This window comes from Manis pentadactyla, chromosome 1 (genome assembly GCF_030020395.1).
Source record: "Manis pentadactyla isolate mManPen7 chromosome 1, mManPen7.hap1, whole genome shotgun sequence".
NCBI classification, from domain to species: domain Eukaryota; kingdom Metazoa; phylum Chordata; class Mammalia; order Pholidota; family Manidae; genus Manis; species Manis pentadactyla.
The window spans coordinates 195,627,950-195,643,236 of NC_080019.1; the positions used below are offsets into that span (position 1 = coordinate 195,627,950).

The following is a 15,287-nucleotide window of genomic DNA, read 5'->3' on the forward strand; positions in this document are numbered from 1 at the left end:
GGTGGCTGGCGGCGGCACTCCGGCCCGCGTGCCACTTGCCTGGCACAGTCTCCGCAGGAAAGGAGCCCCGAACTCTTCACGGTTGTTGCTGAGTCTGGGCCCCTCCCGCAGGTCGGCCCCTTTCAGAGGAGTCGCTGTGTCCTTGGCAACGGGCCCCCAGGCCCCAAACGCAGTCCCCGTGGCCAGGAGGCTCCCTGAGGCACGGGAGGGCCCGGAGCTTCGCTTTCAGCTGAGAAGAAAGTTGGTTAGATTCAAGGCTCAATGCATCCGCCCCTTATTTTAGGAAGTGAGTTTTTTTTAAAGTAACTTTTCTCCCCTAAAGTGTGGCTCTCTGGCGTCCGATTTGGGGTTCGGATAGAATCCCAGGCGCAGCTCTTCTGTCTGGGCCAAGGCGGGCTGGCTGCGCCCTCCAGCCTGCCCAAGGCTGGTCTTGAGGGTCCCGGCTCTCTGCCAGCGGGCGCCGGACCTTGCAGGATGGGGGTCTGCGATCACGCCGGCCCCCGCAGCCCCGAGGCCGGCCACTGCCCCAAGGATAACGCCCGTCTCGCCCTCCAGCCTCACTCCCACCCACGCCTGGTCTCCTGGAGATCGAAGGCCCGTTTCCCAGTGCCACCGTGTCCAGAGTCCCCATCTCTGGGTGGGGCTGCCCTCACCCCCAAGGGGTCTGAGCTGGCAAGGAAGGGGCAGAGGCCCCAGGAAGGCCCAAGGAAGGTGGGGTCTAGGGACTCCTGTGTCTGCTGTGCAGCCTGTGGGGAGAAAGCCCTCCACCCCTCGGCCACCTTGGCAGCCTGGATGTTGTCAGCAGCCCGGCCCAAGTCCCACTGGTAGAGGTGGTTTAACAGTGAGGTCATGGGAGGGGTGCCATGGGACCCAGGGCCAGCACCCCCTGCACCGGGCATCATGATCTCCTGCTATGATGCCCTGCGGGCAGCATGCTGGCAGGTGCAGGGTGGGCTGATGTTCCCCAGTGGACCTGCTGCTCACAGAGCACGTGGGTGGGGGGTGGCCACACGTAGTCATCAGAGGGACCAGAACCTGGGTGGGTGGCACAGAGCCAGCCCGCGGGCAGCCCCCACCCCCACCCCATGCCCGCACCGGACTTCAGCCGGGCCGCAGGTCTGTGGCTCTGGCCTCTCTCAGCCCCTCCCGCCTCCATGTCCCCCGGCTTCCTCTCTCCTCCTCAGGGTGCTGTGAGGGGTCCAATAGCGTGCCAAAACTCAGGTCCGGGACCTGCCATATCCGGCTTATTTAGAAAACAGAGTCTCTGCAGATGGAAACAGCTCAGAGGAGGTCCCCTGGGTTCGGGTGGGCCCTAAACCCAATGGCTGGTGAGGAGAGTCAGATGCAATGGCAGAGGGCTGCAGCCCCCACCCCCAGGGCCACCTGGGGCACCTAGAAGCTGGCGGGTCCACCCTCAGAGGCCGGAGGGGCTAGCCCTGGTGACATTCTCGGTCTTGGACTCGGCCCTCCAAATCAGGAGAGCAATGCATTGCTCTGAGTCATCCAGGCCACATACCCTACGTGTCCCCCCAACCTCTCCTCGTCCTGAGCCTGGCCTGGCAAAGGGGCAGATGCACTACTCTCTGGGGCCCCCAGGTCCTGGCCCAGCTGCCGTTTGTTCCTGTCACCACCTAGTCATGTTCTGGGATCAGGGGAATGGTGACAGAGGGGGGCTCACCTTGATCTTCACTGCCTCATGTCCCCTCCATGGGTCTGTTCATTTGGGGTATTCTGAGCCCCACGTGCAGCCATGCCACCCCGAGACTGCCCTTGTGTGGTCTGGCTGCTCTGGACCTCAGCCACTCCCCCGGCCCCCAGTGGCAGTGCTCCCCCCTGATGGCAGCGTTCCTGAGCCCCAAGCAATGGGGACAGGAGGGCGCAGGTCTCACCCTGGGACTATTGAGCTTTGGGAGTATCGGATGCTACACAGTGTCTCCACCTTCTGCCCCTCAGAGGCCAGCAGCAATCCCCAAGTGTGCCAACCGAAATGCCTCCAGACCTTGGCCATTGCCTCCTCGGGGTGAGCCCCCTGGGTGGTAATGGCTGGGGCAGTGGCGGGTCCCCAGAGCAGCAGTGAGGGCCCCCCTGCTGACCGAGGTCGCCAGGCCGGCACAGCTTACAGATTGTATTGTCTTAAATCAGGTTTCTGGACACAGATGCCTAAACACTGGCAGTCGGCCGTCTACAACACAGCCAGGAGCAGGAGCCATTGAGGCTGAAAGGGCAAAGGGCACCAATGGGTCTCCCTGAGGCCCAAGAGAGCAGCGATGGGGACCGCCCAGGAGGTGGGCACTCAGGGCACCCAGTGTGGACAGCACAGCCCCCTGGGCCAGGCAGAACCACAAACACATGGTGGGAGGGGGCGTCAGGCCAGCCTCCACACCGGGCATGATGGGCAGAACTGGGCGCCTGGCCATGCTGCCTCCTCCAGGGAGGAAACTGGCTCTGACAGATAAAGCAGCCAGGGCCTGGGTGAGAACCCAGGCCGAGCATCTCGGGGTCAGCTCGGTCAGCCAAGCAGTGGGCAGCCTGCAGGGCGGGGTGGGGCCCTCAGCAGGGCTCAGGGAGGGCCCACAGGATGCGCCACAGTCCTGGGTCACTTCCCGGCATGGCAGCCCGCCTTCCTGCACCCGGACGGCCCCTGAGCTTTTCGCTCTGCATGCCCACTAGCGGCCTTTGTGGGTGGCTCTTCTGGCAGCCTGCCCTCTAAGGCGTTCAGGTGACGTCAGGGCAGGTGAGGGCCATGCCCATTACAAGCCATGTGAGGACTTTTGGCATAACAACCGACAAAGGAATGATCTCTCGTAGCAAGCGTGGGGCTCAGCTTCATGTCTGAGCCTGGTCCCCTTTGTCCGCACACGCCAGCCCACCATTGCTGAATGGCCCCATTTTCCTGGGGCGTGAACACCTGGGTTACCTGGCAGCCTCCTTGCAGAACCTTCTGGGAACTTACACTGCTGGATTCATTGAGGGCAGCAACATGGAAACCATCAGGGGAGGACAGGGCCACAGGCTGCCTGTCCCCTGGTAGGGTTGGTGGCCCCGAGGAGCCTGTCGTCTGCATCGGAGGTCTTGCGGTGTGCAGCTTCTGGGGGGAGCCAAGCAGGAGGCTGTGGCCCTGGCAGAGGGCGGCAAGGAGCTGCCCACCCTACACTGAGGGGATTCCTGCTGCGTTCTGGAGGCTGCCTCACCCCGGGAGGACACGTCTCCACCACTTAACGGCCCGTGCTGAAGACCTCCAGTGATCACGTGGCCAAGTTGGTGTCCGCTGGACACCATCCTCACCCCCAGCGAGCCCAGCTTCTGCTCTTCCCAGCGCGTGCCTCTGGCCACAGAGCCCCAAGTCCCAGAAGCCACCGTGTCCTGCTGCATGGGCGCCTGGCAGGCTTTCTTCTTGCAGAGGTCATCTGTGCTTTTCAGGAGGGAAGCCTAGCTTTTGACCGAAACAAACGAGGGCAGACTTTCTTCCCAGTGAATGTCCCAGTGGAAGATGACCAGGGGCCTTTCAGGAGTTCCACAGTGCTGTTGCCTGCATTTAGGACACACACACACACGTGGGGTGGAGGCAGTAGCCTGTATGGCAGAGTTGCAGTAAGCCCTGCACCCACATCTCCCGAAAATACCCTTGAGTGACCTCCACCCAGCAGATGTCCAGGAGGAGAGTGGGCATCCTCACTCTGAGCTTGACACCCCATCTTCTGCACTTGGCAGCAAAGGTGGGGAGCCCACCTGCTTGGCGCATGTCTCCAGGGCTGCTGACCTTTGGAAAAGGTCTCACCCTGGGACGGCAAAGCACCTGGCTGGCTCATCCTGCCAGAGAAGCCTGCGTGTGGCCCTCTAGGCCAGAGGGACTCTGCATCCATGAAGCCCCCTTGTTAATGGTGCAGGTGGGGGCAGATGGTCTCTCTCCCTACCACCAGGCCAGCCTGGGTCAGTTCCTGAGCTGCTGTCCAACGTTGCTCCTGGTCATTCACAGAAGCCCTGTCCATGTGCTGGGCAGTGAGTTCTCATCCAACATGGTCTTGGAAGGAAAGAGAGGGGAGAGGCCATGAGGCATGGGTGCCCGCTCCTTCCCACTTTGCAGGCAAAGGGGTGGGTCTACTCAGGACCTGGGATGGTGAAAGCACCACCCACAGGCAGCTCACTGGACTCTAAGAGCAGGCAGGCCCTAACATTCTAGAAATGTGTTCCCAAGTCATCTGAAACTGGCTGCCTGGGCCCCGGGAGCACCTCCTGCAGCAGCAGCCAGCCAGTGTGACCTGGCTGCACCGGCGGGCCCACTTGCACGGTGCTGCGGGCCAGCCGGGCACCCCACTGCAGGCCGCGCACACCCTGGGTCGACCTGCTTAGAGGTGGAGAAATGGGGCCCAGAGAGGTGCGGCCGCTTGCCTGGGGTGCCAAGTGCAGGCCGAGGCCCAAGGCCCCTTGCAGCCTGAGGCACCTGCCGGGGGGAATGGGAGACTGTGAACATTTTTCCCAAATACTCAATCTTTACTCCTGGGACTGTGGAGTGCTCACCTCACCCAAGAAACATCAAATACCTGTTCTGTTAGAAGGGACTTGGTGTCTGGACCCACCTGAGACCCCCGTGGGACAGGGTGGGGAGGGTGGCACCCAGGGAGGCATGAGAATGGGTGAGGTCACTTGCTTGGCGGAGGTGCCCGGGAGCCACTGTCCCAGCCTCTGTGCTTCTGTGTATGTTTGGAAAATTCTGTGACCCAGAGTGAGCGAATGTACATAGCACAGGACTACGTGCCAAAGGACCAGTGGGAAAGGCCTTCCCTGGGGGTTCCCCGTGTCTCTGAAAATGGAAACATCCACTTTCTGGTTGAGTATTGCTTGTGCCAAAAGGCAAACGTGGAGAAAGCGGCCACCCAACCCACCTGGGCCCACGTGCATGACCCACGCGCTCTCCCCATGCACCTCCTTCCCTCCTGGCAAACTCACCAGGGAGTTCCTGTTCCGGCCTGGCCACCTGGCACCTGCTGGGACAAACCAGAAATGCTCAGGGCCAGCAGCGAGGGCTGGGGAGGGCGGCTCGGAAGGTCCCAGTGGCCTCGAGGGCTCCGGGCAGGCACCATGAGGGGATCCCAGGTGCCCCTGCTCTCCAGAGATGCTGTCTAAGAGGTGGGCACAGGAAGCACTTTAAGCTGCTCTGTGCCCTGGGCCAGGGCTCCCTCCCAGGGCCTGGCTGGTGGGCAGCAGAGCCATGGCACTATTTGGGGGAAGATGGAATTGGCAACAGACTGGAAACTCCAGGGCAGCACACGACTCTCCTGCCCTAGGGAGGACACCAGCTGTGAGTGACTCTTTAACCCAGTGGTTGCCTGTCCCATTTAAATTTTCCTCCTGGGGATCCAGGAAGATCCCAACTTTGTCATTAGAACCTTTGGGGATGCCTGCCAACCTCCATGACCAGGCCAACCAGAGGAGACTGCCATGTGTTCCCAAAGGCTGGCCCTGTAGGCCTCTCTTGTGGACACTTGGGTCAGGTCCAGTTTCTAGGCTTTTCTGCCTCCACTGAGTGGCTACTTGGTTTTACAGGGTCCAAACCCAGACTTTCTGTATCTGTGGCCGAGTCTGGCCAGAACTCAGCATTCAGGCATGTAGGGATTGAAGGCAGCTCAGCTTCCAGAGAGATGAGCCCTGTGCTGGCCACTGAATTTGGAGCTGGGCATTCCCACCCCAAAGTGGGAGATGGGGCTTCCCACGGTGCCCTTTGCCTCGGCTGTGTCATGAGCATGCAGGCTAAGGGCTCCTGGAGCAGGTGGGGTGTCACCACTATTAACACTGAGCTCCAAATGACAGCAGCATCCTGAAACAGGAAACCACTCCCCCTGGCAAAACACAGCCATCCACAGTACCTGTGTGGCTGCTGTGGGGACACCTGCTTCTGTACACCCAGCCCACGGCCACGGCCACGACCACGGCCACACTCAGCAGGGCAAGGATGCTGAGCACGGCCTTGTTCTTCTCATGGGTGTTGGCCTGGCTCTCCGTCATGCTGTCCTTGGTTCCAGAGACTGTCTCTATGGAGAGAGCAAAGTAACCTGACTTAAAGGGCAGGAGGCAAGAGGCCTTTTTCACCAGCAGAGACGGGAGCTCAGGGAAGTTTCAGAGCCAGGCCTCCCCACATGACTGCCATCTTTCAAATGTAAGGCTGATGGAGAGAAGGGTTTCCCTCCTATCCTAGTGCCCAGCTGTTCAGCCCCTGGGAAAGTGTTTCTCATGGGCAGACAAGCCACAGCTTTCCTGGAGAGCCCATGACAAATGCCCTGTGTTTCTCCAAACCTGCAGAAACCATGAGCTAGACAGTGGCTTGGAATTAAATGCACCTTAGAATCATCTGGAAGCTTTTAAACATGTCCTGATGCCCAGACAGCCCCAAGGTGCTGACCAGTGGGTCTGGGCACGGGGGCTTTCACAGATTCCCCAGGCTGTCCCACGAGGCCACCAGGGTCGGGGCCCCTGCCCAAGGAGAACCTTCCAGTTGCCCTTCTGCCTGCTGCCCGGGCTGCTCTGCAAGGGAGACCACCACCCAGGGACAGAGGTTCAGAGGTGGGCTCCTTGGTGCAGCGCTTGTCCTGGTCCATTCTGGCTCGGAGACCACGACCACCGAGTCATAGGGCTGTGCTCTGATCAGGGAGGAGGGAGTCGGCCCTGCAGGTCAGGGCCAGTGTCATGGCTTGTGACCTGTGCAGGCTTGGGGGCGCGGTCAGAGGGCCTGTGCTCAGCCCAATGCTCTGCTGTTGTCATCTTGAATTTTTATCACTTCACTTCTGAACAAAGACCGTGCATTTCCTTACACGTGGCAGCCGGCCCCGCAGGCTGCCTAATGGGTTCCTGCAGCAGGCAGGGCCCACTGAGCCCAGCCCCCTCCCCCAGCCTCCTTCCACGTGTCATCTCCACACTGGAGATGGGAGCCTATGGCTTCTGTGAAGGAGTCACCCGCCCACACCCTTCCCCAGAGAGGAGGCCCTGGGCCCCCAGCAGGCCCACTGAGGACCCCCAGTGAGGGGGCTCTGGTCTTTCCGGGGGCACACGCCCAAAGACCGGGCAGGTGCGGGCTTCCCTCCTCCCGCTGGTGCCTGGTCCTGTGGCTCCTGAAATGTTACACGACCTTTTAGGCCTCAGTCCCTCCTCTGTAAAATGGGTCACCAGAACTGACCCAGGAGTGAAGATTACGTTAAGCAATGTGTCTCAAGCAACCAGCCCCAGTCCTGTCCTTGGCAGCCACAGTGAACTGGTCGCCTGGCTGTCCCCTTCTCTCCCCGCCACCACTGAAGCTAATGCCAACTGCCGAGTCCCCCGAAGGGGCTTGGTCTCCTGCCTGATAGGGCTTCCCTGCCACCACGGCCTACCGTCCTGGGTTGGGGGGCATGCACACGCAGGTGACCTTACCTGTCTGGCTGCTGACAGTCAGGTTTTGGTGCAAAAGCACGTTCTCTATGCAGCAGCCGACGTTCATGTTGGGGATCCGCCTGATCCTCAGGACGCTGACCACGTCATACAGGCCCCGCTCATTCAGGGAGATGGTGCTGTTCTGCAGGGCTGTGTCCAGCAGGCTGTTGTCCGTCTTGTTGATCCAGTACACGTTTGGTTTTGGGTAGCCGTTTGTGGATGTGCACGTGAAGGCGAGCTCCTCGCCCTGCTCAGGGCTGCTCAGGGCGCTGACCACGGGCATGCTGTAGTTTGCTGCAGGGGAGGGAAAACACCAAGTTCTGAAGGTCAGAGACAGAGGGGCACAGGGTGCCAGCGGCCAGGTCAGAGGGGAGGTGGCCCTCTGTGCCCTGACCTGGTGGAGAGGCAGGGCCAGGGCTGTGGTCTGAGGGTGGCTATGAGGCCCTGTTCTGCCCAAATGTCATCCCCACAGACCCCAAAAAATGGGCCACTGAGCCCGGTGGGCAGTGACCGGCAGTGCCCCCTGGCCCAGGGAGGAGGCCTCCTTCGAATCTAGTGTCTCGGGGAGCATGTAATTCATCTGACAGGCACACAGACTATCTCGCCACTGAGCTGAAGGCCTCGGTTGACTCTAATTCTCTTCCTAGGTTCTGATCTCACTTAATGCTTCACAGCATCCCCTCTTAATTTCATTTTTTAAAAATCTGGTTTGGGTTGAGATGGAGAATTCAAAGCAGGGACAACGAGATTAGTAGGACTTCTGTGCAGCCAGATAGCCTCGAGTTTGGGAAAAGCCTCTTATGAGCTGAATGATTTTTTTGAACTTCACACACAGTTTAACAGAAGCCTGCTAACATGAGGATTTTCTTTATGTGAAGAAACAAGTAAATAAACCAGAAAACAGGTCTTATCAGCACTGTTTCCAGGGTGGAAGGCTGAGCTGAATTGGCCGTCAGCTTTGCCAGTCTTACCTGCCACGTGCAGGGTGACCACGACTTTCAGAATCATTTCTAACTCCCTAAACACCAGGCAGTTAAATTTCTGTTCATCCTGGGGGGTGATGTTGTACAGATGCAGAGAGAAGTCTCCCCTCTTCATGCGGTCCAGGGACAGGTGGGCCCGGTCCTTGTAGTGGCTGTCCTTATGGCCTGCGGAGCCATTGTGGGCAAGGTAGTACGTCACCACAGTGGTATTATTCAGACTGGCGGTGTGTGGCTTGCCCGTATGCGGTTGTTCAGTGACGTTGATTTGCCAATACACATGAAGGTCATTTAAGTCAAAACTGTTCTTTTTGGGGTAAATGCAGCTGAGCTCGACGTCACTGCCCACCATGGCTCTAACTTCTTTCCCTTGAATATCTGCAAGGATAACAAAGCATGCAGCTTATTCTCCGCAGGTGACTCTCAGCTTTCCAAGTTGTTCTATTAGGGGTGGGGGTAGTCTTGGTTGCGAGACTCAGACACCTTCTACCTCATTTCAGTAGAAGAATGTATTAGTAAAATACACACTGGAATGCAACAGTATTTTAAAAATGCAGACATTTGCGGAAAGCCACTCCAGGGCAGCATCGGATGTGACCTATGGTGATGTTAGAGGCCAGCGCTGGGAGAGGCAGGGGACCGCTCTGCACTGTTTGTGAGCTTATAATTAATTAAAAATTAAAAGGGTTTTACAAGATTCAGACATTTAAAAGAGAATATCCGTTTCTCAACAGCAGCATATGATGGGGTTCACACTACATCAGAAAAGGCCCACTTGAGGTATCCAGTGTTTTCCAGTCTATGCAGCCACTTAAATGCCTGCAGGGACAGCACCTCCCCCCGTGGCTGGAAGGCTCGGCCTGGCCCTGGTCTCGGCTGCAGGCAGAATCCCTGTTCCTGCTCTTCTGGAAGCTGGTGCTTTGGGGGCTCCCCTGGGCTGATTGAGGGGGGCATCAGGGCCGGGAGAAGCAGAAGGCCCAGGTCGGGCTCATCTGCACAGCAGAGGGACTGAACTGTGTAGAGGAACAGCTTTCCACCCACGCTAAACACCTTGTGAAACCAGAGCAAGGGACTGGACAAGCCTCTCCTCTGAGCCTGTAATTCCACATGTTACCTGAGGCCTGGGGCCCTGGGAAAGCAAGGAGGGCTGTGGTGGGGTCCCTGCACCCCGAGGCCCCATCCCAGCACCGAAGGGCTTGGAAGCTGGGCTCCTGCCCAGTAAGAGCACCGTCTGGACTTACCGGCTCGCAGGCCGACGACCAACAGCAAGAGCAGCCAGGGACTGGAAAACAAACAACCAGAATGGCAGGTGAGTTTCTGCTTCTCCCAAAGGGGCGGCAGCAGCTCCTCATGGGCAGGAGTGGGCTACACCCACACAGAAATGTGAACACGTCGCCAGCCAGCCAGTGCCCTGGTGAGCTTCCAGGGAGGGAGTTCAGGGAGAGGAATCAGGCCCAGCCGTTCTCGGGCCAGTCCCAGGCCTGGGCCAGCTGCAGGGTGAACCACACCCTCTGCGAAGAGAGCATGCTCATAAAGGGTGCACGCCTTCTACCTGCTGGTGGCCTAGCCTCCTCAGGGATGGATTACAATAAATTGTATGGGATCAGAAACAAATGCTTTCAAGGTATTTCTAGCAAGAGCTGCACTTAAATTTGGGGGAGACATCTAACACTCCCAATGGCAGGGTCAGGTGAGTTACAGGCCTGCCATTTAAAGGAACATGGTCATTCTGAATCCAAATCTGGTGGCTTCTCCAGAGCTGGTGGGCAGTTCGGCCACCAGGGGTTCACAAACCCTCTGGCCACTTCCCAGGCTCCCCCAGCCTCTGACCTTGGTGCCTTTGCCCCCTGCCTGCCTCAGCCTAGCTCCCCTTCCTGCATGTCTCCTGGGATGCTGTGTCCTCAAGCTCTGCACCTAAAGAAACCCTGCCCCACCCCAAGAGCTGTCATGTGAGTCTGCATGGAGGCCTCCACTCCCAAGTGGCCACCAGCAAGCACCACTCTCCTGCCCAAGCCAGGCCCTGGGCCACCAGGAGCCCTCCACGCCCCAAGACCGCAGCCTGCAGGTGGGCCTGTCCTCTCTCATTGTCCCTGTTGGGGCCACAATTCCCACTTGTGGGGACCATTTAGATAACCCCCACCTCCAGTCTTGACCCCTCCAGCCATCTTCCCCAGGGCCAGACGAACCCTCTGCCATACAAGGCTGTGGAAGCTCCGGAGTCCCCCACTGGTCTCCCCTGGTACCCACCCAGTGGGTGCTCGCCAGGCCCACCCTATCTGTGCTCAGGATGCAGGACCATGTGCCTCGAGGGCCTCCTCAGGGTGTCTGGGGGCTTTCTGGGGAGGGGAGTGGGTACATGCACATGCTCTGAGCTCTGGCAAGGGAGGTGGGAGTGCCTTCCTCGCTGGGTGCTGCCTGCCTGCCTGTCTGTAGGCCTCTCTGTGCCCTCTCCTCGGGCCCTCCTACCACTCTGCTGTCCCACCTGCCCCCCAGTCCCCCAGACTCCAGAATGTGGGTGGCCCTGATATTCCAGTACTTAGGGTTTTCTCTCTTGAGAAAATGTTCTTCACTACCTACATTTCTAACTGGGGAGACTGGGTGAAGGGGCCCAGGTGTGAGGGAGGTTTGGGACTGGGTGGGTGGGGCACCTAGGGACAGGGTACCTCACCAGCTCGTCACCCGGGCACATGCTGTGGATCCCACCATGCACCCTGAAGAGGGTATTTTGGCAAAAAGCTGGGAGCTGTCATTCCACCCCTTGGAGCTGGCAGCGACCTGGAGTGACAGAAGGTCCCTGAGGCAGCCCCACCTTCCAGGCTAACTGCTGTGGGGAGGGCATGTCATCACACGGCAGGCACCAGCTGCCCTTGGAGGTATCCGACATCCTCCTGGGCACAGCGCGGTTACATCCTACCTTCGGGGCAATCGCTGAGCGCGGGGCAGCGGGCGCGCAGGGGAGCGGGGCGGGGAGCGCGAGTCGGCCTCCAGCTTTCGCTCTGTCCCTTCCCTCCGGGGACCCGCCCCCAAGCACACCCACGCACCGCCGCTGTGCCCACTACCCGGCCAGCGAGTAACCGCGGCCGCCCCGCCGGGCGAGCGGGTCCCCATCCGGCCACCTCGGGTCCCCGCTCCCGACCGCCGCGCCGGGCCTTTCGGCCCGCGCGCTCACCTTCTCAGCCGCATGGTGGGGCCTGACCCCGGGCCGCGGGAGCCCCAGGGGCGCCGGACACGGAGCTGGGGAGACCTCGGAGCGCGGGAGACCTCAGAGAGCCGGAGACCTCCGGCGGCGGGCGGCCTGGGAAAACCGGGGGCCTCGGGCCGCAGGAGCCCGCGGAGCGCGGGAGTCTTCGGGGCTCAGCGCTTGGGCCGCGGGGACCTCGGAAAGCCGGAGGCCAGCCGCACCCGCGTCCGCCGCGCCGCTGGGGCTCTCTGAGCGCGGAGCGGGTCGCCGGCGAGGAGCTGGCCCGGCCCCGCCCTCCGGCCCGCCCCCGGCCCGGCCCGGCCCGTCACTCCCAGGACCACGGCGGCGGACGCGACGCCGACGAGCGGAAGCTCGGTCACCGGCGCCAGAAGGCGCAGCCCTTCCCGGGCCAGGCCGCACGTCGGGGCCCCGTGGTGCCGGAGGTGGGCGGCTTAGGGCGCCGAGGGAGGCCCGCCCGGCTCGGGGCGCCAGGGGCGCCGTGCTGCCCCGCAGTCGCGCGGAACGCCCCGCTCGGGTGGAGTGGCGCGCCGGGCCGCCTGCCGCCCTCTCGTGGCCGAGCCGAGACCTTCCAGCCGTAGGTGAAGTCGGGTGCCCACGACAGTTGAGGAACGAACGAAGGAGTAGAGGAAGGAGGGCAGGCCGGCGGCCGGCTCCACCTCCCAGCCCCGCCGGGGCCCGCCGGCCCGGCCTTGCTCCCCCGTCCTCGGTGGGGCCCTGGCCCCCGCGCTGCGCTCTGAGTGCGGACCCCGGGTGGGCGCCGACGGAGAGAGGGAGGCGGGGCCGCGAGGAAGAGGGCGCCCCTCCCGCACGCTGGGGTCCCGGGGGGCAGGCAGGAGGGGTGAGCCAGGCACCGTGCCCGCCCCGCCCCCAGCGGCACCCAGAAGGGAGGCGGGGTGAGCTGGGGAGCAAGGTGAGGGCGGAGCAAGGAGGGCTCCCGGCCCGCTGTAACTCCAGGGAGAGGAAACCCTGGCTCAAAATAACTCTAAAACCGAAATCAGTCAAAGGGAGAAAGTTTAAAACCCATTTGTTACTTACAAACTTCAGTCCCGGGCGTCTCTTTCCTGCTTGGGCAGAAGCAAGCAAGACCTCCCCCTAACGTCTCAGGTTCAGAGAAGCCCTAGGTGGCCCAGGTAATTATCCATTAATATGGCAATGAACTTCTCTCCACCCCTGAGGAATGCCTGTTGATATGTACTAAAGCCAGGGGAGATATTCTGGAAGTACTACAATTTTACCCACAGGCCACCCCTCCAGAAATCTCACTTTACAATCTACTCATTACCCCTCTTCCACAATGGCACCTGTGCCAGAAAACTGAAGCATTGTGACCAGACTAATAACATAACAATAGCAACAGCAATAAAATTATGATAATCCTCAAGCCGGAGGATTTAGCTAGGTTCAAAGTCCCATGCAGATTAAGTCCATAGTTCGACATTCCATAGGCAGGCAGGAGCCCAGGGTTCAGAGCAATCACACAGCAGTTGCAGCCAGGGGGCGCATCTAGGCTACAAGGACTATAGAAGAAAATAACCTTAAGGGTGATAAGATACATGTTTTAATGACACCAGCATAGGGAAATCTTGTCCATCAGGTAGGATACATGCAAGAGAGGGGTCCTGTGATAGGACAGTGGCAGGAATGGGACCTCGTCCTGGTCTAGTATACCAGACTTTCACCTGCCTCCCTGTGGGAGTTACAGGTGGGTCGATATATAGGGCTATGGGAGGTACATGCACTGGCCATAAAGATAAAACAAAACTTCCCCATAAGATGCTTTTACCTCCTGGACGTTTTGGGTACACTACAGTGATCTTTGGGGGCCACTCAGCTGTTGCTTCAGGAATACACATGAGGCCAGCTTCCAGGTCTTTTCCCCAAGGTGCCAGAAGGGTCAGCCATCACTGGTCCATGTGTTGAAATGTCCAGGGCCATGTCGATTCAACAGTGTTTCTGGGGCTTAATGCAGTGGGGGCTGGCAGCAGGATGGTCCCCTCCTGGCTGTACCCTGGCTTCAATAACTCCTCTCTGGTTTGCATATACAGTTGTATAGGAGAGGCAGACGGTGTGTTAGCATATCCACAGGGCTCAAAGCTCCTTTACGTGGCTTCTCATTCAAATGCCGCAGCACCGTCCACAGACGAACTGACCAGTCCCGCAGACTGTTGGTGTCCGACTTCAGGCCAGATTTCAACAAACCATTGTACCTCTCTATCATGCCTGCCCTGGTAGGGTTATAGGGTACATGAAACTTCTACTTTATTTCTAATTGCTGCACCCATTGTTGTAACCCATGTCCAGTAAAGTGAGTGCCTTGATTGCTCTCAGTCACCTGCAGCTGGCCATAGGCTGCAAAGAGATACTCCAGGCCCCTCTTGGTAGTTTGCTGATCTGCACAATGTGAAGGAAAAGCAACCAATAGTCCAGTAGCCATGTCCACACAAGTCATGGCATACTGATACCCTTCTGACATGGGCAGAGGCCCAGTAGAGTCTACCTGCCACCTGACGAGGGGTATCAGCCCCCTCACTATTGTCCCAAGTGGGACTCTGTGTAAGTCCCTCTTAGAGCACACAAGGCACTCCTTCCGGGCTCTGCTGACTTCTTCAAAGGTCAATGGCAAGCTCCACCGATGGGCTATAGCCCACATTGTCTTTTGCCCCGTGGGCAACAAATGCTGGTGTAGCCATTGGGCCACATCAGAGGCAGGCTTTCCTTGTGGCCAGTGCACCTGGGCCAGTGTGTCTGCTTCATCATTCCCTGGGGATGCCAAAGGCAAATGGCCAGTCCCATGATACATGGTAGCAGTCTTAGTCTCACCAGAGGCCCACAGGTCTTGCCACAACTCTTGCCCCCAGAGGGGCCAGTGACCAACCACCCAGTCGGCATGATACCATGTCGGTAGCCACAGGGTCAAGCCCCGATAGACAGCCCAGCTGTCAGTGCAGACAACTACAGGGGAAGGCTCCTGGGTGATCACGGGCCATACTGCCCGCAACTCAGCCCACTGGCTGCTCTTCCCCTCTCCATCCTCCATCCATATTGCCTCAGTCTTAGGATGGAAAGCCACAGCCCTCCACTTCGGGGGCTGCCCATGACTGGAGCTGTCTGTGTACCAAGCATCTTCAGGTATAGGGGCTTTTCCCTTCTGATAAGGAGTCTCAGCCACCAAGGGCTCAAAAGAAGTTCTTCCTGCTTTCTACTGGTATAGGTCACTGGCCGCAATAAGCACTGGAATACTCCATGTAAGGGGCTAGTATAGAGGATGTTACACTGCTGTAAATACGAGCCCCATTTGGCCAGTGTAGGCTTCTGTACCACACCACTCCATGGCCTTTGGGTCCAGTCTCACACCCACCCTGCAATGGGATAGGTGGTTATTACCTTGGTCAGAGCTGCTCTGGTGATGGGCTCCGTAGCCAGCAAAGTGTGGTACACAGCAGCCAGTTGCTTCTCTATCAAAGTGTACCAGACCTCTGCTCCTTTCCATAGTTGTGACCAGAATCCAATAGGCTGGCATGTCTGTTCAAGCTGCTGCCAAAGGCCCCATCCATAACCATCTTTGGTTCATGAACATCTAGCTCAGGGGGCCTTGATGAGTCCATTACACTCAAGGCCATACTGCCTGCTTGGCAGCAGTTAAAGCAGCTGCACATGTCTCATCCCAGTCCCACCTGATGCCCTTTCATACCAACTGGTATAAG

The 15,287-nt window shown here is 59.2% G+C and overlaps 1 protein-coding gene across 5 annotated transcripts; it reads right to left on the bottom strand.

The window, feature by feature from the left end:
* Nucleotides 1-2,102: 2,102 nt before the first annotated feature.
* On the bottom strand, nt 2,103-11,824 carry ICOSLG (inducible T cell costimulator ligand). 5 transcript variants are annotated; one of them, XM_036912016.2, is made up of 7 exons: nt 11,551-11,824; nt 9,623-9,663; nt 8,373-8,759; nt 7,402-7,695; nt 5,865-6,029; nt 4,948-5,120; nt 2,103-4,021 (listed from the first exon to the last, which is right to left on the bottom strand). In XM_036912016.2, the coding sequence occupies exons 1-7, from the start codon at nt 11,562-11,564 to the stop codon at nt 3,971-3,973; spliced, it is 1,125 nt and encodes a 374-aa protein (XP_036767911.2). In that variant the 5' UTR covers nt 11,565-11,824; the 3' UTR covers nt 2,103-3,970. The 5 variants fall into 5 exon arrangements, with proteins under 5 accessions (XP_036767911.2, XP_057361144.1, XP_036767913.2 ...); XM_057505161.1 differs by having other exon boundaries at nt 4,924-5,120; XM_036912018.2 differs by having other exon boundaries at nt 4,948-4,982; nt 11,551-11,820.
* Nucleotides 11,825-15,287: the final 3,463 nt, after the last annotated feature.